At 42.2% G+C, this 27,133-nt stretch overlaps 1 protein-coding gene across 3 annotated transcripts in view; it reads left to right on the forward strand.

Moving 5' to 3' along the window:
* The first annotated feature begins 1,196 nt into the window (after positions 1-1,196).
* The window catches only part of STK33 (serine/threonine kinase 33), a 110,221-nt gene continuing 84,284 nt past the window's right edge, over positions 1,197-27,133 (forward strand). Inside the window, exons 1-3 of one of the 3 annotated variants that reach the window (XM_060177221.1) lie at positions 1,197-1,246; positions 14,868-15,143; positions 18,051-18,164. In XM_060177221.1, the coding sequence (XP_060033204.1) occupies positions 14,922-15,143; positions 18,051-18,164 (336 nt within the window). In that variant the 5' untranslated portion in view covers positions 1,197-1,246; positions 14,868-14,921. Of the gene's footprint in view, positions 1,247-14,480; positions 15,144-18,050; positions 18,165-27,133 lie in introns of those variants that run through there. The other 2 variants (XM_060177223.1, XM_060177220.1) reach the window with 2 other exon arrangements.

The raw sequence follows: 27,133 nt of genomic DNA on the forward strand, positions 1-27,133 counted from the left end.
AGTTCTTGTCACAAACTGTTTTCCACTCTGCCTAAAACCTCTTCAGGTGTCTTATCTCACTGGTATTTTGTCATAAATGAGGATTATGAGGTCATTAGAACATTATTCCTGGAGCCTACTGAAAAGTGATTTATGAATATTTCTTTTAACTCTATACCTATCTTATATAGGTATATTTTCATTGCCTAAATGTTGTTTGAAGTGTTGATTTCCTTGAAAAATTGAAAAGATATATTGTCACACATTCAAAGTAATGGAATAGAAGTTAACTCTAGGTAGATGGAAGTCTCTCACTAGAAATAACTACAAAGTGGAAAAACGTGCCTTTCTGAAGCCTGGTGGCCGAGTGCACATTGCCACGCGCAGGGGAAGCTTCATAAGCGGAGAAGCAGTGCGCCTCTTCCCCTCTCCTGCTCTATGTCCCCTTCTGCTTCAGTTTCTCTCTGTCTGCCCAATAATAATAAATGAACAAAATAAAATAAATAATGAATAAATGAACAAAATAAAAAATGCGCCTTTGAGGGAGGTGGGCGGTAGCGCAGCGGGTGAAGCACAGATGGTGCAAAGCGCAGGGACCGGCGTCAGGATCCCAGTTCCAGTCCCCGGCTCCCCACCTGCAGGGGAGTCGCTTCACAGGTGGTGAAGCAGGTCTGCAGGTGTCTGTCTTTCTCTCTCCCTCTCTGTCTTCCTCTCTTCTCTCCATCTCTCTGCCCTATCCAACAACAGTGACATCAATAATAACAATAATAACTACAACAATAAAAACAACACAGGCAACAAAAGGGAAAATAAATAAAATTTTTTAAAAATGTGCCTTTGTGCCTTTAAAAAAAAAGTGCCTTTCCATGTATTTTCTAGAAAGAGAAGACTTTAAATGAATACTTGTACTTGAAATGAGAAGTATACTTTGTGGAGATCAGAGAATGCCATGTTTTTAACTGTATTGAGCCAGCCTTGGGTTGTAAGGCTGTATGTTTTAGGAGCATCTAGTTTACACTGTTACAATATTTTCTATTATGTTCATCTCTTGTCTGCCTTCCATAAATTTTCCATACTATAGGCACAATACTCCTTCTAAAAGTACATTTCTGTTTGTCACTCTTTCTCTAAGTAATTAATAACAAGAGATGCCTTCAGAAAACTTTGAATAGAATGAGGAGTGCAGATAAAATCATCAAGTGCGATTTAGAGTGTGATGGAGCAAGTGGAGAGCACATAGGAGAGGCAGGCATCCAACCAGCATTAAGTGAGTAAACTGAGACAATTTCAGAGAAGAGGATGTCTGCTGGGGTCTTCAGTAAGAGTAGGGTTTATGGTGAGAGGAGCAGCAGGATGGAGTGAGTGTGCAAGCTGTGGATATATGTCGGGGGGCTTAGAGAAAGCTAGGAAACTTTACAATAAGCATAGAATAAATATATTTTTGGACTTTAATGTTGTAATAATAATAGTAATCTTACGACCACTGTTCCTGAAGCTGTTCTAGTATTTGTTTGGTGCACGTGTGGTTGGATACAGTACTGTTAAGCAAAAGGAGCTCAGTTTAATTTTAATCAGGGGCATTGTCAATATTGCTTTTAGGTGATAAGGGAAATTTTAATATTATTTTTAAAGTGGCACAGAGGACATGCTTAATCTCGGTCATAAAAGAATAGATGTGGTAATTTCCTTTTAATTGAAGAGACAAATCCTGTGGCTCTAGAAAAGTAATCCTCTCTATTTCTGCTGCCTTAAAAGAATCTTGAACTTGTCAGTGAAATTGTGTAATCTAGTAATAACATGCCTAGGGCTTATTGCCTTTTCTTGGGCAACAGTATCAGCAAATGATGTGCTCTATCGATTTTAATCACATTGTTTTTACAGTTCCATTGCAAGGTTTTGAAATTTCACTAAATAAATCTGTGGACACAGATGCCTTCTTTCTCTGAAATCTGACAATATACATATCATTCCTTTCTCAACCAGTTATTAAGGTGTAATGTAGACTAGCAATATTTTGAAATACTATTAGGCTTCGCTAGGTAGACTATTTTACTTTATTTTTTTTATATTTTTATATTTTATTTATTCCCTTTTTGTTGCCCTGCTTTTTTTTTTACTGTTGTAGTTATTATTATTGTTGTTATTGATGTCATCATTGTTGGATAGGACAGAGAGAAATGGAGAGAGGAGGGGAAGACAGAGAGGGGGAAAGAAAGACAGACACCTGCAGACCTGCTTCACCGCTTGTGAATCGACTCCCCTGCAGGTGGGGAGCCGGGGGCTCGAACTGGGATCCTTATGCCAGTCCTTGTGTTAACCCTCCACGTGTGCTTAACCCACTGCGCTACCGCCTGGCTCTCCGACTATTTTACTTTATACTCAGCTTTATATATTTTAAAACAAATTGTTCATATCTGCTAGTCTAGAGTACTTGTGTCATTCACAATTTAGCATACAAGAAGCTGTCTGTGGGTGGGTTCAGTAAGCCTTCCCTCCACCACAGACTGTGCATCTCTAGAGCAAAGGCCTAGCTGGTTGTGTTCTCACCTAGTTTTGAGTGTTCCTGCCTCTGAACGATGTTGTACAATACTTGGGATGTTAGATATGGGAATTATGATCCATAAAATATTTTTGATGCTGCCACCCATTGGGTTATGGGAGCATTTCATAAGAATAATAAAATCCACTATTTATTAAGAACATCCAATGTTTTCATCCACCTTGTTTCCTGTCTTTATAGCAATCTGACCATTTTTGTGGAGAGACATCAAATATATACTTTGCATTTAAAGTATCTGTGATCAGATAGTTGAAGTCACTGCTGAGGAAATTTGAACTTAATCTACTTTGAGTTCTTTCTGCTTACCAAGGAAAGTCACATTTCATTTGAAATGTTCTTTAAATAGGGGTTGGGAGATCAGGGTTAGGCAGCATAATTGTTATGCAAAGAGATTCTCATACCTGAGGCTCCAAAGTCCCAGGTTCAATCCCCCACACCACCATAAACCAGAGCTGAGCACTGCTCGGATAAAAAAAAAAAGCAATACTAAATAAATAAATAGATGGGGACTGGCAGTGGGGCACCGAGCAAAGTGCAAATTTCACAGTGAGCAAGGACCCAGGTTCAAGCCCCTGGTCCCCACCTATAGGAAGAAAGCTTCCTGAGTGGTGATGCAGGGCTGCAGGCTGCTCTCTTTCTGTTTCCCTCTCTATCTCCCTCTTCCCTCTTAATTTCTGTCTGTATCAAAAAGAAAGTGTGTGTGTGGGGGGGGGGGGGTCAGGGGGGGAGCCATGCAGACACAAAGCTCCAGCAACAACCCTGTTGGCAACAATCATAAAAGGCTCTTTAAATGCCTGTGAAACCCATCATGTAGTAGAATCACTGAGAAAACTTCTGAGGTGCAGAGTGGCCTGAGAGCTGGAGTAGTTGGGGAAGTGCTGGGCTCTCAAACATGGGGTCCTGAGTGATGCTGAAGAAGTATTTGCCAGGGAGACAGCATGATAGTCGTGCCAGAGACCTTCATGCCTCAGCCACTGAAAGTCAGGCTTAGCCCCACAGCGCTACCATAAGCCAGAGCTGAGCAGTGCTCTGGTTTAAAATAAAAGTGGAAATAGAGAATAATCTCAAGCATGGCGGTGGGTAAATAAAAAACAAAGCAAGGTAATCAAGTCCTGAGAAATGAGGGTGATCTTCAGACTCACTGCACAAGTGAGGTCACCGGAGGAGGTCGGGGGCATTGTGTTGCTAAGATGGGCTTTGGTAAAGGGTACTGGTGGCTTAGTTAGTGGTGGGTGTGGTGTAGTAACATGCGCATTCAGCCAGGTGTGAAATGATGCTTCTAAACCAAGGTTACCTCGAAGACAAAATGTTTAAAATTAAATCAGACATAACTTACCTTCCAGAAAGCGTATTTGATTCTCTTTTAGGCTCTTGTTAGTGTGCTATAGAAATGTAGTTGGAAACTGAATTATTCGACTTTGCACAATGTCAGATAATACATAAGGTTTTGGATAGAACATATTTTTGCCTGAGTTGATTGTTTAGTTTTCTTGTAGAGATAGTCTTAGCAAAGAAAGCTGAAATAATGCTTTTTGGGGCAAAATTACACATAATTACATTTCATAAAACTATTCTGTGTTCATTTTCTTGAGAAAATTGCTGTAAGTGTACCTTCTAGGGTCATTATATAAGAAACCTTTTTATGCCTGAATAAAAACCTACAGATTTTCTCTGTCAGAGTTATTCCATTGACTCATGTTAGTTCTGAACATAAACTTTTTTTTTTTAACCATACTTCTTAGCTCTGGCTTGTGATGGTACAGGTAATTGAACCTGGGACTTTGTAGCCTCAAGTATGAAAGTATCTTTGCATAACCATTACGCTATCTGCCCTGTCCTACAGTGATAACCTTTAGTCAAAGGAACATTAATATATCAGTTAAATACCAACAAGATCAAACTTATTTTGCTTATGCTATGCTAATATCTGTGCATATCCAAAGAAATTCCATTCCTGTTTTTTCTTTACCTCCTAGGGCTCCATGCCTTCTTCTTCTAGCGTTTGCCCTTCTTCCGTAGCCAGTCAACAGCGTCAGGTTGAGCCTGATGTAAAGTTTTGAGACCTCCTTTGAATCTGGAGAGGTGGCAGTCATTGACTATGTGGGTCATAGTCTGTCTGGAGCCGCAGGGGCAGTTTGGGTCATCTCTGGCTCCCCAGCGATAGAACATAGTGGCGCACCGGCCATGGCCTATTCGATAGCGATTGAGGAGGGCCCAATCATAACGTGCTAGGTCAGAGCCGGGTTGACGCTCGCAGGGGTCTGTGATGAGGTGTTTGTTCTTGACCTCAGCTGACTGCCAACTCTGTTTCCAAGAGTCTGGAACAGAGAAGTTCAGTGTAGGCGTAGGGGACCAGATTGGGTGACGAGATGTCAAGCGTTGGACAGGGTGGGCGAAGATATCCGCGTATATTGGCAGGTCCGGCCGAGTGTAGACGTGGGAAATGAACTTAGATGATATCTGACGAATATCTGGCGGGGCGATGTTGCTAAGAACTGGCAGCCATGGAACCGGGGTGGAACGGATGGTTCCAGAAATTATCCTCATGGAGGAATATAATTTGGAATCGATCAAGTGGACATGGGGGCTACGGAACCATACTGGGGCACAGTATTCTGCAGTGGAATAGCATAATGCCAGAGATGATGATCGCAGTGTGGAAGCGCTCGCGCCCCATGAGGAGCTGGCCAGTCTTGCAATGATGTGATTCCTCGCGCCCACCTTTGCTGCAGTTTTTATGAGATGTTCGTGAAATGACAGGGTGCGATCGAGAGTAACGCCGAGATAGACTGGCTGGGCTTCATGCCGGATTCTCGTATCGCCAAGCTGCACATTAAGCTCACGCGAGGCCGAGGCATGGTGTAGATGGAAAACAGATGATACCGTTTTTGCAGTGCTAGGGATTAGTCGCTATTTTTTACAGTAATCAGATATCAGAGACATGTCTTTCGTTAGTGTTTCCTCGAGGATGTCCATGCCTGTGTGACTACATTGCACCCTGTGGACTCCCCCAGAGAGAGAGAGAGAGACAGATAGACAGACAGACACACCCCCAGGACCAGCAGTTTCCCCTGGTACAGGTGCTCTCAGGTGTTGCTAGGGACTTGAACTTGGATCCTTGAGCATGACAGTGTGCACTATACTGGTGAGTTATCTTCTGGCCTCCTCTATTCACCTTTCTTTGTTCAAACTTTTTTTTTTTACTTAAAAATTTTTTTTATCATCTTTATTTATTGGATAGAGACAGCCAGAAACCAAGAGGGGGAGAGACAGAGAGACACCCGCAGCACTGCTTCCCCACTTGCAAAGCTTTCTCCCTGCAGGTGGGGACTGGGGCCTCGAACCTGAGTCCCTATGCATTGTAATATGTGTGCTCAACCAGGTGCACCACCACCTGGCCCCTTGTTCAGACTTTTTTACAATACTTGATTAATTTTTGTCTCTAAAATATGAATGGCATTTGGGTTGCTAGATAATAGAGCGGGCTGGGCAGTAGCACAGCTGGTTAAATGCACATGGTGCTAAGCACAAGGACTCACTTAAGGATCCTGGTTAGAGCCCCCGGCTCCCCACCTGCAGGGAGTGTCGCTTCACAGGCAGTGAAGCAGGTCTGCAGGTGTCTGTCTTTCTCTCCCTCTCTGTCTTCTCCTCCTCTCTCCATTTCTCTCTGTCCTATCCAACAACAACAGTAGTGGCAACAATAGTAACAACAACAACAATAAACAACAAGGGCAATAAAAGGGAAAAAATGGCCTCCAGGAGCAGTGGATTTGTAGTGCAGGCACTGAGCCCCAGCAATAACCCTAGAGGCAAAACAAAACAAAACAAAAAACTTTCAGATAAACTTATAAAGGAGGAAAAAATGCGAGTAAATATTTACTCTATTTTAAAAAATATTTTTACTTATGATTGGATAGAGACAGAGAAATTGAGAGAGGAGGAGGAGATAGGGAGAGAGACAGAGAGACACCTGCAGCCCTGCTTCACCACTCGAGAAGCTTTCCCCCTGCAGGTAGGGAGAAGGGGCTTGAACCTGGGTCCTTGAGCGCTATAATGTGAGCACTTAACTAGGTGTGCCACCACCTGGCCCTCTATTTTTTCTTTTAAAATTTTTCATTATGCTTATTTATTTATTGGATAGAGATAGTCAGAAATTAAGAGGGTAGGAGATATATAGAGACAGAGAGACACCTGCAACAGTGCTTCACCACTTGCAAAGCCTTCCACCTGCAGCTGGGGACCAGGGGCTGGTACCTGGGTCCTTAAACCTTGTAACATGTGCACTCAGCCAGGTACACCACTGCACCAACCCCTCTATTTTTCCTTTATAAGCTAAAATGGAGTCCATTCAGCCATAAATATTAATTGTATTAAAGTGTATTGCACCAAAGTAAAAGACTCTGGTGTGTGTGTGTGTGTGTGTGTGTGTGTGTGTGTGTGTGTGTGTGTGTGTGTATTTGTGAGGAGGGAGGGCTCAGGTCCTGAAACAGGATGGCAGAGGAGGACCTAGTGGAGGTTACAACCTGTTATGTGGAAACTGGGAAATGTTATGCATGTACAAACTATTGTATTTTACTGTTGACTGTAGAACATTAATTCCCCCAATAAAGAAATTTAAAAAAAGAAAAAAAAAAGAAATAAGAATACTACTGTGACACCAACCTGACTTCCCTGGGCAGACGACCTCACCAATGTGTCCTGGAACTTCCCCTCCCCAGAGGCCTACCCCATTAAGGAAAGATAGAAACAGGCTGGGGGTGTGGATCCACCTGCCAGCACCCATGTCCAGTGGAGAAGCAATGACAGAAGCCAGACCTTCCACTTTTTGTGCCCCATAGAGATCTTTTGGTCCATACTTCCAGAGGGTTAAAGAATAGGAAAGCTATCAGAGGAGGGGGTGGGATATGGAGATCTGGTGGTGGAATTTGTGTGGAGTTGTGCCCCTCTTATCCTGTGGTTTTGACAATGTTTATATATATATATTTATTAGAGAAGCTTCCAATGAAGGGGATGGGACACAGAACTCTGGTGGTGGGAATTGTACCCTTCTTATCCCACAATCTTGTCGATCATTATTAAATCACCGATAATAAAAAAAAGAAGTTGAAAAATAAGAAAACTGGGGGTCGGGTGGTAGCGCAGCAGGTTAAGCACACGTGGTGCAAAGCACAAGGACCTGCGTAAGGATCCTGGTTCAAGCCCCCAGCTCCCCACCTGCAGGGGAGTCACTTCACAGGCGGTGAAGCAGGTCTGCAGGTGTCTGTCTTTCTCTCCCCCCTCTCTGTCTTCCCCTCCTCTCTCCATTTCTCTCTGTTCTAGCCAACAACGAAGACAATAATAACTACAACAACAATAAAACAACAAGGGCAACAAAAGGGGGGAAAAAAGAAAAATAAGAAAACATAAGGCAGAACTTGGACTGGGTTTGATGTTTTGCACCAAAGTAAAAGACTCGGGTTGGGAGGAGGGTTCAGGTCCTGGAAAATGATGGCAGAGGAGGACGTAGAGAGGGTTGAACTGTTATGTGGAAAACTGAGAAATGTTACACATATACAAACTACTGTATTTTACTGTTGAGTGTAAACCATTTATCCTCCCAATAAAGAAAAAAAAGAAAGTAGAGCATTACTTTGACAAATGTGTGTTTGGCAGGTTGGATAGCAGGGAAAACTTCTCAGTGACTTAGTGAGTAAGGTAGAAACTTCTATGCTTCCAGAATATCCCTTCCAGGTACTCCTAAAGTGACTGAGAAGTCAGGAACTGGAGAAAGGAAGCACTCGGAAGTCTGTGTCAGTGTCAGTGATATATAATATGACTTCTAGAGAAATGGGTGAAATTTTAAAGAAAGTACTCACTGAACAGTGATAAGAGGGGGGGAAAAAGCCTGTTTTCTGACCACCAGAAAGCCTAAACTGGGAAATGTAATATTTAAAGATTCTGTTGAAAGTTTGCATGTGTGTATGTGTGTGTGTGGTTGTCAGGAAGACGTTTTCTATGTTTTTCTGTGCTGCATGTCCACAAAGGATGTGGTAAGCAAATCCTATTTCTGATGAAGATATCAGCTATAGTTTAAACACATTTTCTGAAGATAAGTACTACAAAATCAGTATTCTTTTAAAAAAAATTATTTATTATACTTCAGTGAGTGAGAAGAATAGATCAAAGCTCTGCTCAACTCTGGCCTATGTTGATACTGAGGATTGAACTGGAGACCTTGGAGTCTCAAGCATGAAGAGTCTTTTTTGCATAACCATTATGCTATCTCCCCCACCCTGAAATCAGTATTATAGTGCATATGTAAACCAATGTCTCAAATATCTGACCTGGGATGTAGTTTACATTTGCAGAGACAATGCACTATTTTTCCTAAACAGAAAAGCTGTTCTTTGCAGATCTGTACTACTGCTCTGAGTCATTGATGGTTACAGGCTTTATCATTTAACTTGAAATGCAAAGCATCTTCTTCCAAGGCCTGAAGTTCAATCACTTTGCAGTGTGTATACAGGGGCATTCTGAGTTCTCTTTGTCTTACTACATATATTGAGAAACAAGATCAAATTTGTATGAGTGTGTGTGTTTCATGACACCAGTTATATTCTTTTCCTTGTTGCTTCTCTTGAGTGTTCTTTTTATATGTGCTCACCATTTGGAGTTTTAATCACACTGGGATAAATTTTCCCAATCACTTTGATGAAAGCTTATACTTACTTGGGATGACTTGTACTTTATTTCTATCCCGAAGGATAGAGCATGCTGTACACATTGTCTGGGTAAATACAAGCATGGTATTTAGGATTTTTCTTTTTTATCTACTCACTAATGAGACTTGGCTTATAGGACTCCTTCCCCCCTTTTAGGATACTAACAGGCACATATGTCTGTTACTATAACAGTGAGACATGAAATGGGTTTTCATTGCTTTAAAGCAGTTTATATGGGAACCGTCTTTTCTCTAAAAGTATGGAAGAACTCTAGTGTAGAACTCCTTGATTAAAATGCTAGGTGCAGTGGAAAAAATAAAAGCAGAGGATAAAGTGACTGAGCCTGTTGCTTCAGGTGATGGGCTTATCAAAGGTCTTTCTAGTGAGCAAAAACCACCATGAAGTGAGGAACAAGCCGCTCGAGTGTTGAAGGAGGAGCACAGAGGCAGAGGAAGCAGGAAGCAAAGCCATGAGGAAGGATATGCTTGGATGGTGGAGGGTCAGAAATCAGCCTGGTGTGTGCAGAGCGAGGATAGGACATGCAGTCTGAGAGGGCTTGCTGACACACGCTAGCAGAAATGACATTTCTTCATCATTTCTGTTGATCTTTTAGAAGTTACTTATTATTTATTTTTCTGTGTGAAGGCAGAGTGCCACCCCACTTGGGTGTAGGTTTCACCACGGATTGAACCAGAGACCACTTGCATGCACACCCTCTGTTCTTCATTGGGTTATCTCCCTGGTCTATGTTCACCTTGAATTTTGCTCTGTAAACATTTTGTCCTGTTTTTCTTTTCGTTCTTTTAAAAAAAATTTTATTTATAGAAAGGAAACACTGACAAAAAACACAGGATACAAGGGGTACAACTCCACACAGTTCCCACCACTAGAACTCTGTATCCCATCCCCTCCCCTGATAGCTTTCCTATTCTCTATCCCTCTGGGAGCATGGACCCAGGGTCATTGTGGGATGCAGAAGGTGGAAGGTCTGGCTTCTGTCATTGCTTCCCCGCTGAACATGGGTCTGACAGGTGGATCCATACTCCCAGCCTGCCTCTCTCTTTCCCTAGTGGGGCAGGGTTCTGGGGAAGCGGGGCTCCAGGACACATTGGTGGGGTCGTCTGCCCAGGGAATTCTGGTTGGCATCATGCAGGCATCTGGAACCTGGTGGCTGAAAAGAGTTAACATACAAAGCTAAACAAATTGTTGAACAATCATGAACCTAAAGGTTGGAATAGTTCAGATGAAGAGTTGGGGGTCTCCGTTTTGTAGATAGTAGGCCTATTTAGTTATATTCCAAAGAGCCCATGACTATACTAGTTTTTTTTCCCTGATATGATATTTTTTCCCTGATATGATATATTTTTTCCCTCATATGATATTTTTTTCATCTGATATGCAGGTGGATCCAAGTTACTGTCTGGGGAGATGATGTCATGGCTGGAGAAAACATTTTGTTATGTTTTCCTATTTAATTATCCATATAGTATATATGTGTATCCTGCCTTTTCTGTTTCTTTAAAATAAGTTTTTTATTGAGGTACCATTTATACAACTATGTAAGTTAACAGGTCCATGTAATGAAGATTTAAGAATATATGCTTTTAAAGTACCGCTTGGCTTACATTTCAAAGACCCATGCCCAAAAGTCACACGGCCATTTCTGAGCTACAAAGAAGGCTGGGAAATGGAGTATTTTAGCGGCATATTGCTGGCGTGGACAACATCAGGTTTCCGTTAAGGGAATATGTATTGGATAAACTACTCACAGTCTTTCATAAATATTATGGGTCTGGGAGATGTTATGGTACTAATCTCATGTTATGAAGATGACTACCAGCATTGTGGGATGGAAATAGACCCATTGTATTTTATGAAACTAGCAAGAATTGTATATCAAAACTTAACAAAGATAACTGAAAAAGAAAGTTAAAGGGCAGTTTATTTATGAATATAAATGTGAAAACTCAAGGTACAAACCCTTGAATTTGTCAGGAGGTTAAGGGTTGTCTGTCAGGCTGGGGTGATAGTGTAACGGTTATTCAAAACCTTTTATTTATGCCTGAAGCTCTGAGGCCCCAGATTCAGTCCCCAGCACCACATAAGCCAGAGCTGAGCTGCTCTCATCTCTCTGTGTGTAACTTTCTCTCTGTATCTCTCTCATTTAAATAAATAAATAATTTTTAAAAAGTGTCATCACGATTGTGTAAGTAGAATAATACATTAATATTAAGAGATACTATTTTATCTTTTCAAGTATCTTTTATTTGTTTTATTTTAATGACAGAGAGATATGCAGAGATCCAGAGATGGGGTATTGAATTTGGTACTTTGGAGTCTCAGTCATGGAAGTCTTTTTGCATAACCATTATGCTATCTTCTCCCGCAAGAGAACTTTTAATACAACATACCAAAAGACCCAATAAGAATAAAATACAATAAATAGTAGCAGTAGTTGGGGCCAGGAGGTGGTACACCTAATTAAGCACACATATTACCATGTGCAGGAACCTGGATTCAAGCCCGAGCTCCCCACCTGCAGGGGCAAGCTTCCTGCACAGTGAAGCAACTATTGCAAATGTCTCTCTGTCTCCTTTAAATGTTTTTATTGCTCCATCTCCTCTCAGTTTCTCTCTGTTCTATTAAATAAAGAAAAAAAATGACCTCTGGGACTGATGGAGTCCTTGTACAAGTACCATGAGCCCCAGAGGTAATCCTGGTGATGATAAAATTAAAAAAAAAAAAAAAGGAAGATCAGAGTAGTTAAGCATGCATGTCTGATTAGAAACTAAACGGATCTGTGAGAACTAAAACCAGAAAGATATATATTTTTAAATTTTATATATTTATTTTGGATAGAGACAGTGAAATTTAGAGGGAATGGGGAGTGAAAGACACTTGCAGCCCTGTTTCACTGCTTGTGGACCTTCCCCTCTTCAGGTGGGACTGAGGGCTTGAACTTGAACTCTTGTGTACTTAACCAGGTACACCACCACCCAGCTCCTGAAAGATGTTTCTTTAATGAAACACAGACATTCAATTTCTAATTTTGGTTTATTATAGTTATTATAGTTCAAAGACAAAAGTATATTCCATTCCCCCAGTTTTAGCAACCTGTGACTAGTCATGTCATTTAAACAGTATGGGAAATACTGACATAAAAGCCTTAGTAGTGAGTTCCCAGCTACTTCTGGAAGTTTCTCAATTTTCTCTTTCTTTTTTAAAAAGATTTTATTTATTTATTAATGAGAAATATAGGAGATAGAGAAAGAACCAGACATCACTCTGGTACATGTGCTTCTGGGGATTGAACTTGGAACCTCTTACTTGAGAGTCCAGTGTGTTATCCACTGGACCACTTCCTGGACCACTCAATTTTTTATATATATACTGCAGAACACATTCATTTCCTTCCTAATCTACAGTTTTTCTCAACTTATCACCATGCAGCTTCCAGTGACTTTAGTTAGATAGAATATTACACATATGTACATAGTCTACAATCAGGGAAAGCCTGTACCCTCTAGTTCTTATTTTTGTTATTTGTGCATAAAATTGTTTTTGCATTTGTGTATATAATTGATAATGCTTCTAATATAGTCTTTGAACTTTTAATGGTTTATTTTTTTGTTTGTGATGGGACCTCACACGTGTAATTATGTGTAATTCCACTGTTCCTGGGCCTTTTTTTTTTTTTTTGCCTCCAGGGTTATCATTGGGGCTTGGTGCCAGCACTACAAATCCACTGCTCCTGTGGCTATTCCCCGCCCCCACCCCCATTTTATTGGATAGGGCAGAGAGAAACGGAGAAGGGAGAGGGAGATAGAGAAGGAGAAAGATAGACACCTACAGACCTGCTTCACTGCTTATGAAGCATCTTCCCTGCAGGTGAGGAGCTGGGGGCTTGGAACCAGATTCTTGTGCGGGTGCTTGAGCTTAGTAGCATGTGTGCTTAACTGGCTGCACCGCTGCCTGGCCCTCCAGGGTCAACTTTGTCATCTTTTCCTTTTCTTTTTTTTAAATTTAACAGAGAGAGAGAGAGAGAGAGAGTGTGTGTGTGTGTGTGTGTGTGTGTGTGTGTGACAGAGAGAGAGGGGGGGAGGGGGAGGGGGAAGGAGAGGGAGAGGGAAGTCACAGTACTGCCCCACCACCTGGGTAGCAGGTGCTCCATGTGGTTCCAGGACTGACGCTCAAGGAAAGAGATGTTCCCTTCTGGAACTATATCCACCTTTGAATTTTTATAGTTAAATAGTTTCAATGTTAAATTATATTTTTTGTTAAGTATATAACATGAGTTTGTTATAATAATAAAGATTTAAATCACATAATTTCAAGTATTTAAAAAAACCATAGTCCACAGTAAGAAATGCATTTTACATGTGGTCAACCTCATAAACATACATAAAATCCATAATATGTATCTGTGTAGTAAGTCTCATAGAATTTAGCAAGAAATCTAAGCAAAAATATCCTGATGTTCAGTGTGTTCTACTTTGTCAGAAGTGGACATCTGGAGCCAGATAGGTCACCAGGTGAGTATGTGCCAGGATCAAACCCTGGCAGCATATCAGAGTACCATGGCACTAGGGGAAAGTCTGGTGCTGTGGTTCTCTCCCTCTCTCTGTCTCTCTTTTTATAAAAAGGGGGGTGGGGGTCCGGGTGGTAGCGCAGTGGGTTAAGCACACATGACGTGAAGCCAAGGACCTGGTAAGGATCCCAGTTTGAGCCCCCAGCTCCCCACCTGCAGGGGGGTCGCTTCACAGGTGGTGAAGCAGGTCTGCAGGTGTCTGTCTTTCTCTCCCCCTCTCTGTCTTCCCCTCCTCTCTCCATTTCTCTCTGTCCTGTCCAACAACAACAATGGGAGTCAGGCAGTAGCACAGTTGGTTAAGCGCATGTGATCAACAACAGCAATAGCAATGGCAACAACAACAACAACAACGATAAACAACAAGGGCAACAAAAGGGAAAAAATGGCCTCCAGGAGCAGTGGATTTGTAGTGCAGGCACCGAGCCCCAGAGATAACCCTGGAGGCAAAGAAAGAAAGAAAGAAAGAAAGAAAGAAAGAAAGAAAGAAAGAAAGAAAGAAAGAAAGAAGGAAAGAAAGAGTCATCTTGTAACACATGCACTCAACCAGGTGTGCCACCACCCAACCTCAGAAAGAGTCATCTTGGGAGCAGTGAAATGATGCATGTGTGAGAGACGTTAAGAATTGCCATCGGTGCACTAAATTCATTTTCTTATGTCATGCTTTTCAGAAATGCTATGATCTGTACAGAGAGTGTGGTTAGTTTGATTGTTAAATAAATAAAATGTCTGGAATTCAAGAATTCAGTTTTGAAAAAAATGGGAATCTGGTTTTTAGAAATATGTCCTAGTTTTACTGAAAATTTAACCTCTCATGGGTAGATAGGATATTTTGCTGCTGTTTACTCATTTTTTCCCCTCTGATTTCTAGGAAGGTGATAGAACAGGAAAGAACTTTCTAAATGGCTGTTTCTTGTCTTTCTGCAGCTCTCCTGTATGACTTTAAGTCTAGTGCACCATTGAGCTAAGGACCTCACCAATTGGAAGCAACACTTCTTAATATCAGCTCTAGTTTTTTTTTTTTTTCTTTGTTTTTTGGCAGTTCTTTTCCTCAAACGTCCTTCTTTTGAGGTGCCTGTGTTGCAGTGTTTCAGGAATGGCAAATAGCAATATCAGTAAAAAGTCCTCACAATGTCCCAACTGCTCAGATTCTCCGAGTGGTAAACTTTGTATCTGTTCCTGCAAAGCAAGACATCCTGCAGTCTCAGTGGTGGAAATGTCACAGACATCAAGCATTGGTAGTGCAGAATGTTTAGTTCATCCAGAAAGAATAAAAGAAAGACCAAGCAGTGAAGATAATTCTTCTGAGGCAGACATGGTAAGTGTTCAAGACTCCGTCCCAGCACAGTTGGCATCCCATCTCTAACCATTTCCCTGGCTTCATCCATGTCCTGTTGTCCCCGCCAGCTAAATCATTGCCTTCTTAAATCTCTTTAGAGCCAGGGCCTCACATACGTATGATTTTACCACATAGATTTCCTTTTTTGTTCACTCATAGGGAGAGATAGACAGACAGACACCACAATACCAGAGCTTCCTCTGGTGCCATAGCAACTCTCAGGTGGTGCTGGGACTCGAACCTGGGCTATGTGGATGGCAAGACAGGTGTTCTACCCATTGACCTATCTCTGAATTGTTCTCGTTGTTGTTATTTCGATTGCTGGAGTTTCACTGCTCTGCTGACTTTTGCTTAGAGAAAGAGATAGATGGAGAGAGAGAAAGGCACCACTGCACCAAAGCTTCCCTCAGGGTGGGCAGGTGGGCCTGAACGTGGTCACACTCACATGCTCCCAGGTAAGCCTCAATTGTTGTTATTTTTTTATACTTCCAACCACTTCCCAAATGAACTATTTCCCAGTATCATGAATAATTTCTAGTGCTATTCTAACTTTTTTTTTTTTTTAACCAGAGCATTGCTCAGCTCTGGCTTATTGTGGTACAGGGGATTGAACCTGGGACTTTGGAGCCTTGGGCATGAGAGTCTTTTTGCATAACCATTATGCTCTCTACCCCCACCTTCTAACTTCTTTTTATAGTGATTTATACATAAATGAATTTATTTTCAAGTTGAAGTCTAAATTTTTGGGTGTTTTCTTTAGCTGATACAGAATGAGATTTACTGTTATGTTAAACACAGGGTACTTACTATTTAGGGTCATCCTAGCTATCTGGATGGAATATCAAATGTACTCTACAAAACTGATTGGAATCAATAGCCAATAATCTGTAAAAGCCCAATTGAATTGGTGTAGATGTATCCACCTTAATAGAGAAGAGGCAGGTGAAAGCTGTGATTGATACAAGACAACTCTGGAGACAGGTAGTAGTAATTTAAGAAAACTTAGCTTCTCAGTCTTCAAGGTCATATCTTTTTCAACAGTCTATTTTTTCTTGTTTGTGCTATGGAATAGGCATCTCTAAATGAGTAATTATTGTATTATTTATTATTATTATTTATTGGGTAGAGACAGACATCGAGAGGGAAGGGGGAGGGAGAGGGAGAGAGACAGACCCCTGCAGCCCTGCTTCACCACTTGAAAGGCTTTCCCCCTGCAGGTGGGGGAACTGGGGCTTGAACCTGGGTCCTTGTGCACTGTAACGTGTGCTCAACCAGGTGCACCACCACCCAGCCCCTCATGATTGTATTATTTTCATTTGAAGCATATTTGTGACTGGCCAGTACTATATGTATATGTCTCTGTGTGTTTCAAAATGGCTGTTATGTTCTGGAACAAGAGTGACTGGGACAGTCAGTCACCCATGAGAAATAGGGAGTTGCCTTCTTTTGTGAAATCAGTAAATGAATAAATTCAATTCCTAGGTAGGTTCAGATATATTTGTTATATAGTTGTCGTGCAGACTTGACTACATTCAGATTGCTGTGTAGAATTTTCTGGGTTCAGGAGGCTAGAATGAGTAATTTCCTTTTACCTTTCCTCCCCTTCTCCTATCCCTTCTTCTTCTTCCTTCCTCCTCTCCTCCTCTTCCTCCTCTTCCTCCTTCTTTTCTTCTGCTCTCCCTCCCCCTCCTCTTCCTTGATCTTCTCCTGTTCCTCCTCCTCCTTTTAAATGTGTTGCCTGAGAATAAACACAGGGTCTCCTGTAGGTAGGACATTATGGAGTTGCTTTCTGGGCCTAATGGAAACCTGCCATATTCACAGATGAAAGGGGTTGGAGCGGGGAGATGGAGACCAAAGTGGTTCTCCTTCACCCATGGAGCTCCACCTGTTTTTGTCCTTGGTGCTCTCATGTGGTGCCAGGAACCAAACACGGGGCCTCATGCATGGAGGACACTTGGTCTACCTTGAGTTTACTCCCAAGTCCCTGTTTTTCTCCTGTATGCTTTAATGAGGGTGAGACACCAAAGCACCACTCCGCCATTCATGAAGCCTCTGTCCTTGGTCAACTCGTGTTTCTGGGGTTGAACCCAGGATTATGTGTGGAAGCTATGAGCTTTACTCACTGAACCAACTCCCTAACCCTAGATTGAATGATTTCCTTAAGCCTCTCTCTCTCTTTTTTAAAAAATATATATATATTTATTTATTTCCTTTTGTTGTCCTTGTTTTTTATTGTTGTAGTTATTATTGTTGTTGTCATTGTTGGATAGGACAGAGAGAAATGGAGAGAGGAGGGGAAGACAGAAAGGGGGAGAGAAAGATAGACACCTGCAGACCTGCTTCACCGCCTGTGAAGCGACTCCCCTGCAGGAGGTGGGAAGCTGGGGGCTCGAACCGGGGTCCTTGTGCTTTGCTCCATGTGCGCTTAACCCGCTGCTCTACCACCCGTCTCCCCAGCCTCTCTCTTTTTTTAAGTTTAGTGAGTTAATGATTACAGATGAGAAAAAGACAAGCTTTCTTCTTTTTTTAAAAAAAAAATTATCTTTATTTATTGGATAGGGACAGCCAGAAATCCACAGGGAAGAGGGAAATAGTGAAGGAGAGAGACAGAGAGACACCTGCAGCACTGCTTCACCACTTGTGAAGCTTTCCCCCTGCAGGTGGGGACTGGGAGGCTCGAGCCTGGGTCCTTGAGCATTGTAACGTGTGCTCAACCAGGTGCGCCACCACCCGGCCCCAAGCTTTCTTATATATAATTATCATGGCATATACTAAAGATTTGTCAGTTATCTAAGTGTCTAAATTAGGGTTGTAACTTTGTCAGTAAGTGTGTTATAGCTTAAAGTTAATATATTTCTTAAATACCCCCCTTTTTTCCCCGTTAAGACCTCAAGAGCCACAAATATAGAGAGGAAAGCTTCTCAACAGCAATGGACTCGGACCAACTTCACAGAAGGAAAAGTTCCTCACATAAGAATGGACAATGGAGCTGCTATTCGGGTATATGAAAAGCAAACTGAAGATACTGGGAACTTTCAGGGTTTTTCCAAGTCAGTGGCTAGTGGGAAAGATGACTTAAAATAGATCTTTAGGGAACGGAAGGAAAGAAAAGAGATTTACTAAAGAAAATGCATACTAGTCATTTTTTCCATTCACAGAGCGTCAAATGGATTTTAATTAAAGTGGAGAGTATTCTTCTTAGATAAAGTAATCATTATGGTCCTCAGGTCTTACCTATTGCTCAAGGCAGTCAGTAGTCTGTGCACAGACCTCTTCAAGATGCAGAGAGACGCACAGGCGACTTGAGGTGTTTGGGCTGTTCACTTCCTTAGTGAGGCCAGAATTCTCTCATGGGCCTATTCATTTTTTCTGGTCTGTATTTGGGCAAATACCCATATTATTTTTTTGGGATTTTGATTCCTGTAGACAAATCGAATTAGAATCAGTATGATTTGAAACTAAAATATATCCCTTTAAAGTTAGAGCAACTGCAAGAAGAGAACTGTATTAAAGCTAAATAACTTTAAACATACTTTGAAGATATATTTGCCACTTGGAGTGACTAGAAAAGCTGCCTGACTGGGGGTGAGGATCGACCTGTCAACACCCGTGTCCAGCAGAGAAGCTATTACAGAAGCCAGAACTCCCACCTTCTGATCCTAGAAACAATTCTGATCCACACTTGCAGTGGGGGAGAAGTGATAGGACTGAGAGGATAAGAGAGCTCTGACTTCCAGCTCCATCAGGACCTGGAGAGAGAGGAGGAAAAAGGGAGGCCAGGTGGATGTAGTAAGAGGATTATGTGTGGCTTGGAGGGGGGAGAGGTCTGGACCTGGAGGAAAAAGGGGCAGATGTGTACGAATGTAGACAGACAGCTGCAGAGATGATGGTTGGCCCATGCCTGCAGCCTTGGGAGAACTGCGGTGGACTGCAGTGCAGGGATCCCGGGTTCAGAACTCTGCTGGTGGGAACAGTGTGGAATTATATCCCTGTTGACATGTAATTTTGTAAATCAATATTAAGTCACTAATAAAGTTAAAAATAAATAAAAGCTGCCTGAGAAATTCTGACAGAAATTTAAAACTTTCCCCCTTTAAATAAGCCTTTCTAACTCTCTTCTCATTTCTTTCTCTCTTCCTCTCTCTCCCTTTCTCTCTCTTATTCTTTCTTTCTTCCTTTCATTCCCCACCTTTCCCCCGTTTATTTAATAGAGCAGAGAGAAATTAAGAGGGGAGGAGGAGGTAAAGAGAGATACTTACAGGCCTGCTTCGCTGCTCATGAAGCTTCCCCTCTAGGTGGAGTCTGGGGACTCGAACCCAGGTCACAGCATAATGTGTATGCTCAGCTGAGTACAATACCTCCCACCCCCTAAAAGGCTTGTGTTTTCTTAAGAAACCCACACATTTAGTGAGATCTCAGTTACCCAGCGGAGTGCCTCCTTTTTTATAGCCAGGGACCTGCATGTGTGGCTTCCCTGCTCTTAGGCTGCTTTTTCCTCCGGAGAGAGGGAGAGATGCCGCAGCACTGGAGGCCTGACCCTGGTTCCTCCCACGTGATGCAGCACTGCAGTGTGGGCTGCACGTGTGTCAGATCCTGTGTCTTGCAGTGAACGATCTATCTCGCTCACACCAGCCCCAAGAGCGTTTGCAAAAGCAAAATACCTTCATTATGGAAAGTTAGAAAAACTAAGGAGGTGAAACTCATGATTCATGGTGTTGGAAGGCAGCTAGCTCGGTAAGGTACATGCCTTACCAAGCACAAAACCCCAGGTTTGATCCCCAGCACCACAAGGGAGCACTGGAAGGGACACTCCTCAGTTGGTGGAACCTGACCTCTCTGTCCCTCACCATCCTCCACCCTCCTCTATTTGTCTGTATGTATCTCTCTATCTGAAATCATAGAAAGAATAGTGCTGTGTGACCTCTCTCTCCCTCACCCTCCTCCCTCCTTCGCCCTCCTCCTGCATTTGTCTGTATCTCTCTAATCCTTCCTCCTTTCTCTGCCCTCCTCCTGCATTTTTCTGTCTGTATCTCTCTAATCCTTCCTCCTTTCTCTGCCCTCCTCCTGCATTTTTCTGTCTGTATCTCTCTAATCCTTCCTCCTTTCTCTGCCCTCCTCCTGCATTTTTCTGTCTGTATCTCTCTAATCCTTCCTCCTTTCTCTGCCCTCCTCCTGTATTTTTCTGTCTGTATCTCTCTAGTCCCTCCTTTCTCTGCCCTCCTCCTGTATTTTTCTGTCTGTATCTCTCTAATCCTTCCTCCTTTCTCTGCCCTCCTCCTGTATTTTTCTGTCTGTATCTCTCTAATCCCTCCTTTCTCTGCCCTCCTCCTGTATTTTTCTGTCTATCTCTCTAATCCCTCCTTTCTCTGCCCTCCTCCTGTATTTTTCTTTTTTTTTTTTATTTTTTATTTTTTTATTTAAGAAAGGATTAATTAACAAAACCATAGGGTAGGAGGGGTACAACTCTACACAATTCCCACCGCCCAATCTCCATATCCCACCCCCTCCCCCAATAGCTTTCCCATTCTCTATCCCTCTGGGAGCATGGACCCAGTGTCATTGAGGGTTGCAGAAGGTAGAAGGTCTGGCTTCTGTAACTGCTTCCTCGCTGAACATGGGCGTTGACTGGTCGGTCCATACTCCCAGTCTGCCTCTCTCTTTCCCTAGTAGGATGGGTCTCTGGGGAAGCTGAGCTCCAGGACACATTTGTGGTGTCTTCAATCCAGGCAAGTCTGGCCGGCATCCTGATGATACCTGGAACCTGGTGACTGAAAAGAGAGTTAACATACAAAGCCAAACAAATTGTTGAGCAATCATGGACCCAAAGCTTGGAAAAGTGGAGAGGAAGTATTAGGGAGGTACTCACTGCAAACTCTAGTATACTTCTGCTTTCTTACTTTGGTGCCATACTCCAAACTCAGTCAATTTCTGCTTTGCGTTTCTACTTCTTTTTTTTTTTTTTTACATGCATAACATTCCCCAAATTCCCATTTAGCAATAAAACCCCCACTATTTCATTCATCATTTTTCATGGACCTGTATTCTCCCCACCCACCCACCCACCCCACAGTCTTTTACTTTGGTGTAATACTCCAATTCCATTTCAGGTTCGACTTGTGTTTTCTTTTCTAATCTTGTTTTTCAACTTCGGCCTGAGAGTGAGATCATCCCATATTCATCCTTCTGTTTCTGACTTATTTCACTCAACATGATTTTTTCAAGGTCCATCCAAGATGGGCTGAAAACGGTGAAGTCACCATTTTTTACAGCTGAGTAGTATTCCATTGTGTATATATACCACAACTTGCTCTGAATGACTCTGAAAATGTCCAATAGTTCTAGGTTATCTATCTCTTCATTTAGCTCCCTTATGTCTTTACTGATTTTCTTCCTGGATGATCTGTCAAGTTGAGATAGTGGGGTGTTGAAGTCCCCTACTATGATTGTGTTACTGTTAATATATTGCTGTAGCTCTTTCAGTAGAAGTTTGATGTATTTAGATGGCTTCTCATTGGGTGCATAGATATTAATAATTGTTAAGTCCTCTTGATTGACTGATCCTCTGAGCATTAAGTAGTGTCCATTCCTATCTTTTTTAATCTTATCTATTTTAAAGTCTATCATGTCAGATATGAGAATAGCTGTTCCTGCCCTTTTTTGTGGGCCATTGGATTGAATGATAGTTTTCCATCCTTTCACTTTAAGTCTGTGTTTGTCTTGTTGCGTTAGGTGAGTTTCCTGTAGACAACATATTGTTGGGTTGTGTTTTCTGATCCATCTTCCTACTCTGTGTCTTTTAATAGGTGAATTCAGGCCATTCACATTTATTGATATCAAAGATTGAAGATATTTTAACGCCATTCTTGTAGAGTTTTAGAGTGTTTTGATATATGTTCTATTTGTGGTGGTCTGGTTGTTTATAGGAAACCTTTCAGAACTTCTTTCAAGGCAGGCTTGGTGATGGTTGCTTCCTTCAACTGTTGCTTGTCTGAGAAGGTTTTGATGCTTCCATCTAGTCTGAATGACAGTCTAGCAGGATATAGTATTCTTGGCTGAAAGCCTTTCTCATTGAGCACTCGATAGATATCTTGCCATTCTCTTCTGGCCTGTAGTGTTTGTATGGAGAAGTCTGCTGCTAATCTTATGGGTTTTCCTTTGTAGGTGACTCTTTGTTTTTCTCTTGCAGCCTTGAGGATCCTTTCTTTATCCTTATTCCTTTCCAATCTAAGTATGACATGTCTTGGTGTCTTTAGGTCTGGGTTAATTCTGTTTGGGACCCTCTGGGCTTCTTGAATCTTTATGTCTTTGGTGTTGTCTAGACTAGAGAAATTTTCAGCTATTATGGCCTGGAGAACGCTTTCTTCCTCCCCTTCTCTTTCTTCCTCTGGTAAGCCAATAATGCGTATATTGTTTCTTTTGAAGTCATCCCATAGGACTCTGTTGTTGTTTTCAGCATCTCTTAATCTCTTTTTGAGATCTCTTACTTCTTCTTTAGTTGTCTCTAATTCATCCTCAATCTTGCTAATTCTGTCTTCAGCCTCATTGATTCTATTCTCTCTGCCCTCTACTGCTTTCTGGAGTTCATCTATTTTGTTGCCCTGCTCTGATACTGTTTTAGCTTGTTCAGCTAGTTGCCTTCTTAGCTCAGCAATTTCAGCTTTCAGCTCTCTAATAACCATGAGATAATTAGAATTTTCTTCCATATTCTCATTTGTTGTTCCTGCAGTTCTGATTACAATTTTTTCAAATTCTTTACTCACTCCTGTTATTATTTCCTTAGCTAATGTTTGGATGTTGAACTCGTTGTTTTGTGCTTTGCCCTCTGGAGGACTTTTAGTTGGACTCTTGTCCTGGTTCGAGTCTCCATTATTTTTTCTTGTTGTTTTAACCATTTTATATAAGTTAAGAGGTTTTTCAATCCCTGAGTTGGAGTTCAGTGGTGTAAAAGCCTTTTTTTTCCCCCTGTAGGCTATGGTAGCCTGAGGGCTTTTAAACTATCAATAGGCTTCTTGGCTTAATCAATGACTCCTGACCAAGAAATAAAGCAGAGATAATCCAGTGGTTATGCAAAGAGACTTTCACAGCCCTTCAGCTATGCCACCGAGGTATAGGTCTTCTCCTGAGTTTCCCGGTTAGATCTCTGTGCCCTGGTGTCCCTCCCTGTTGCTGCTCCAGATTCTGAGGGTAGTAGCAATGGAGACTCAGAGTTGTACTTGGTGAGTCTCTGGGAAGTCCTTTCCTCCTTTCAGCTGTCCCCTTGTTGGTGGAGCAGACTGGAGGTGGTGTCTCCACTGACAAACTGTCGAACTGTTAGCAGTCACTTAATCCCTCCTTAGGCCCCTCTCTCCTCTCTGTCACCAGCCACGCGTGTTTGTACTCACGGGTGATTTACTGGGTTTCTGTGGTCATTCTAGTCCTGTCTTGTTTCGGTCCGGGTGGTCTCCTTTGGTATTCCTAGTTGATCCGGGAGAGGAGAGGAGAGGAGAGAAAGCGATCTGCTGCTCGTAGCTCCGCCTCCGGAAGTCTTCTTGCTCCTGTATTTTTCTGTCTATCTCTCTAATCCCTCCTTTCTCTGCCCTCCTCCTGTATTTTTCTGTCTGTATCTCTCTAATCCCTCCTTTCTCAGCCCTCCTCCTGTATTTTTCTGTCTGTATCTCTCTAGTCCCTCCTTTCTCTGCCCTCCTCCTGTATTTTTCTGTCTGTATCTCTCTAATCCTTCCTCCTTTCTCTGCCCTCCTCCTGTATTTTTCTGTCTGTATCTCTCTAATCCCTCCTTTCTCTGCCCTCCTCCTGTATTTTTCTGTCTGTATCTCTCTAATCCCTCCTTTCTCTGCCCTCCTCCTGTATTTTTCTGTCTATCTCTCTAATCCCTCCTTTCTCTGCCCTCCTCCTGTATTTTTCTGTCTATCTCTCTAATCCCTCCTTTCTCTGCCCTCCTCCTGTATTTTTCTGTCTATCTCTCTAATCCCTCCTTTCTCTGCCCTCCTCCTGTATTTTTCTGTCTGTATCTCTCTAATCCCTCCTTTCTCAGCCCTCCTCCTGTATTTTTCTGTCTGTATCTCTCTAATCCCTCCTTTCTCAGCCCTCCTCCTGTATTTTTCTGTCTGTATCTCTCTAATCCCTCCTTTCTCTGCCCTCCTCCTGTATTTTTCTGTCTGTATCTCTCTAATCCCTCCTTTCTCTGCCCTCCTCCTGTATTTTTCTGTCTGTATCTCTCTAATCCCTCCTTTCTCTGCCCTCCTCCTGTATTTTTCTGTCTGTATCTCTCTAATCCTTCCTTTCTCTGCCCTCCTCCTGTATTTTTCTGTCTGTATCTCTCTAATCCCTCCTTTCTCTGCCCTCCTCCTGTATTTTTCTGTCTGTATCTCTCTAATCCCTCCTTTCTCTGCCCTCCTCCTGTATTTTTCTGTCTGTATCTCTCTAATCCCTCCTTTCTCTGCCCTCCTCCTGTATTTTTCTGTCTGTATCTCTCTAATCCCGCCTCCCTCCTCCACCCTCCTCTTGTTTTTGTCTCTCTGTATCTCTCTAATCCCTCCTCTGCCCTCCTCCTGTATTTGTATCTCTCTAATCCTTCCTCCTTTCTCCTCCTGTATTTGTCTGTATCTCTCTAATCCTTCCTCCTTTCTCCGCCCTCCTCCTATATATTTCTGTCTGTATCTCTCTAATCCCTCCTCCTTTCTCTGCCCTCCTGTATTTGTCTGTCTGTGTGTCTCTAATCCCTCCTCCCTCCTTGTTGACTCTTTTCCTGTTTGTTATTTTATGTGGATGATTTTCTATAATGGTCTAGCCTACTGTATCTATGTTTTCTATTTGTCTTTGTGCTATATCTTATTTTGTGATTATCATGATCATTGTGTCTAATTTATAATATCTACAAGAGTATTTTTTAATTTGCCTTGGTTTATTAGCATTGGTTTTCTTTGTTGGTGGACGTAGGAAGATTTTGTCCTGAGTTGCCAGGCCAGTGTCCTTGATGCCAATATAGGGTCTCCCTGCTGCTGTTGCAGCCTCTGTGGGCAACAGCACTGCAAAGTCACAGTGGTAAATGGGTGAGTTTTTAGGTAATCTTTTCTTTTAATTTTTTTTCTCTTTGCTTTAACTTGGACCCAGAAGTGGGATGCCTCAGCCACCCATCTTCCAGTTTGTGCCAGCTACCCTGCGCTACTTCTCGTTCTGGGAGCCACTTTCTCGTGCCCTTTCTGTCCACAAGCCGCACGTGTCTGCAGTTCACCTCTGGCGTAGGCGACCTCTTGTCCTTGTCCTTTTCCTTTTCCCTCCTTCCTTTCCCCTCTTTCTTCTCCTTCCCTTCCTCTTCCTCCTCCTCCTTCTCTTCCTCCTTTTTTTAAAACAGCTGTTTCTTTAACTCAGACCCAGTAGTGGTGAGCCTCAGCTGCCGATCTCCCAGTTTGGCACGTTATCCTTGACTAAGGCCTAAGGCCTTTTAGTCCTGGGAATCTCTCCCTCATCCCTTTTCCGTCTACAAGCCACACATGTTTGTACTCACCTGTGGCTTGGTGAGTTTTTGAAGAAGTGCTGGTCATATTTTGTTGAGTTTTCAGATGTTTTTCATAGCTTTTCCTAGTTGACTGGGGAGAACAAATTGAATCTGCTTCTACTGCATAGCTACACCTCTGGAAGTCTTATGGCTACTTTTTTATAGCAAGTTCTTGTGTTTAAGTTCTCTGTATTCTGCATAGGAGTGAAACCCTCCAGTAGTTGTCTTTCACCTCTTCACTTAGCGAAGCATAACCACTTCCAATGCCATTCATTTTGTCTTGAGGAATGCAGTATCATACTTTTCTTTTCTTTTTTTTTTTCCTCCAGGGTTATTGCTGGGCTCGGTGCCTGCACCATGAATCCACCGCTCCTGGAGGCCATTTTTCCCCCTTTTTGTTGCCCTAGCTGTTGCAGCCTCATTGCGGTTATTATTGCCATTGTTGACGTTGCTTTGTTGTTGGATAGGACAGAGAGAAATGGAGAGAGGAGGGGAAGACAGAGAGGGGGAGAGAAAGACAGACACCTGCAGACCTGCTTCACCGCCTGTGAAGCGACTCCCCTGCAGGTGGGGAGCCGGGGCTCGAACCGGGATCCTTACGCTTGTCCTTGCGCTTTGCGCCATGTGCGCTTAACCCACTGCGCCACCGCCCGACTCCCAGTATCATACTTTTCTAACTGTATTGAGTAGATGTCCCTTACCTCTCTATTCAGTCAGTCGGCAGTGATCATTTAAGCTCCTTCCACTTCTTTGCTATTGTGGATAATGCAGCTGTGGACATAGGACGTGCATGTTCCTTTGGATCAGTGTTTTCATGTCGTTTGGCTATATTCCTAGGAGTGGTATTGCTGAACCAGAGGTATTTCTAATTTAATTTGTTTGAGTAAAATAATCTTAACAGGTTTACTTAAATTTTCTCTTCCCTCAAGTGGATAAACTCATTTTAAACATTTTTGCAAGGAAGTCACAATTTTTTTCATACTATATTTTCCAGAATCCTACTAAACTATTCTTAAAATTTACTATTCTTAAAATTTTTTTAACAATTCTTTTTTTTGACTATTCTTAATTTTTTTCTTTATTCAGGGGATTAATGGTTTACAGTCAACAGTGATAACTATTCTTCATATTTAAGGTTAACTTCTTTCCAGACATAATTGTATGCTTCTCCACATTTTCATATGGGATTATATCACGCAAGTTTTTACACTGTGTTCTATGTCACTGACTAGGCCTGTGTTCCATTTTAGTAGCATTCTTTTCACACTATTATAAATCAGCTTTCTTCCTTCCCTCCCTTCCTTCTTCCCTTCTGCCTTTTCCTCCTGTGCTTCCTTTGTTTCTCTCTCTTTTCCTTCCTTCAACCCTTCTCTTTTCACTCTGTTTTCTTTCCTGCCACCCTTTTCTTCCCTTGTAATTTCCTCTCATGCATTAAACTTGAATATTTTGCCTATAAGTGTTCATGGTAGACTCT

This window comes from Erinaceus europaeus, chromosome 17 (assembly GCF_950295315.1).
Source record: "Erinaceus europaeus chromosome 17, mEriEur2.1, whole genome shotgun sequence".
Lineage (NCBI taxonomy): Eukaryota > Metazoa > Chordata > Mammalia > Eulipotyphla > Erinaceidae > Erinaceus > Erinaceus europaeus.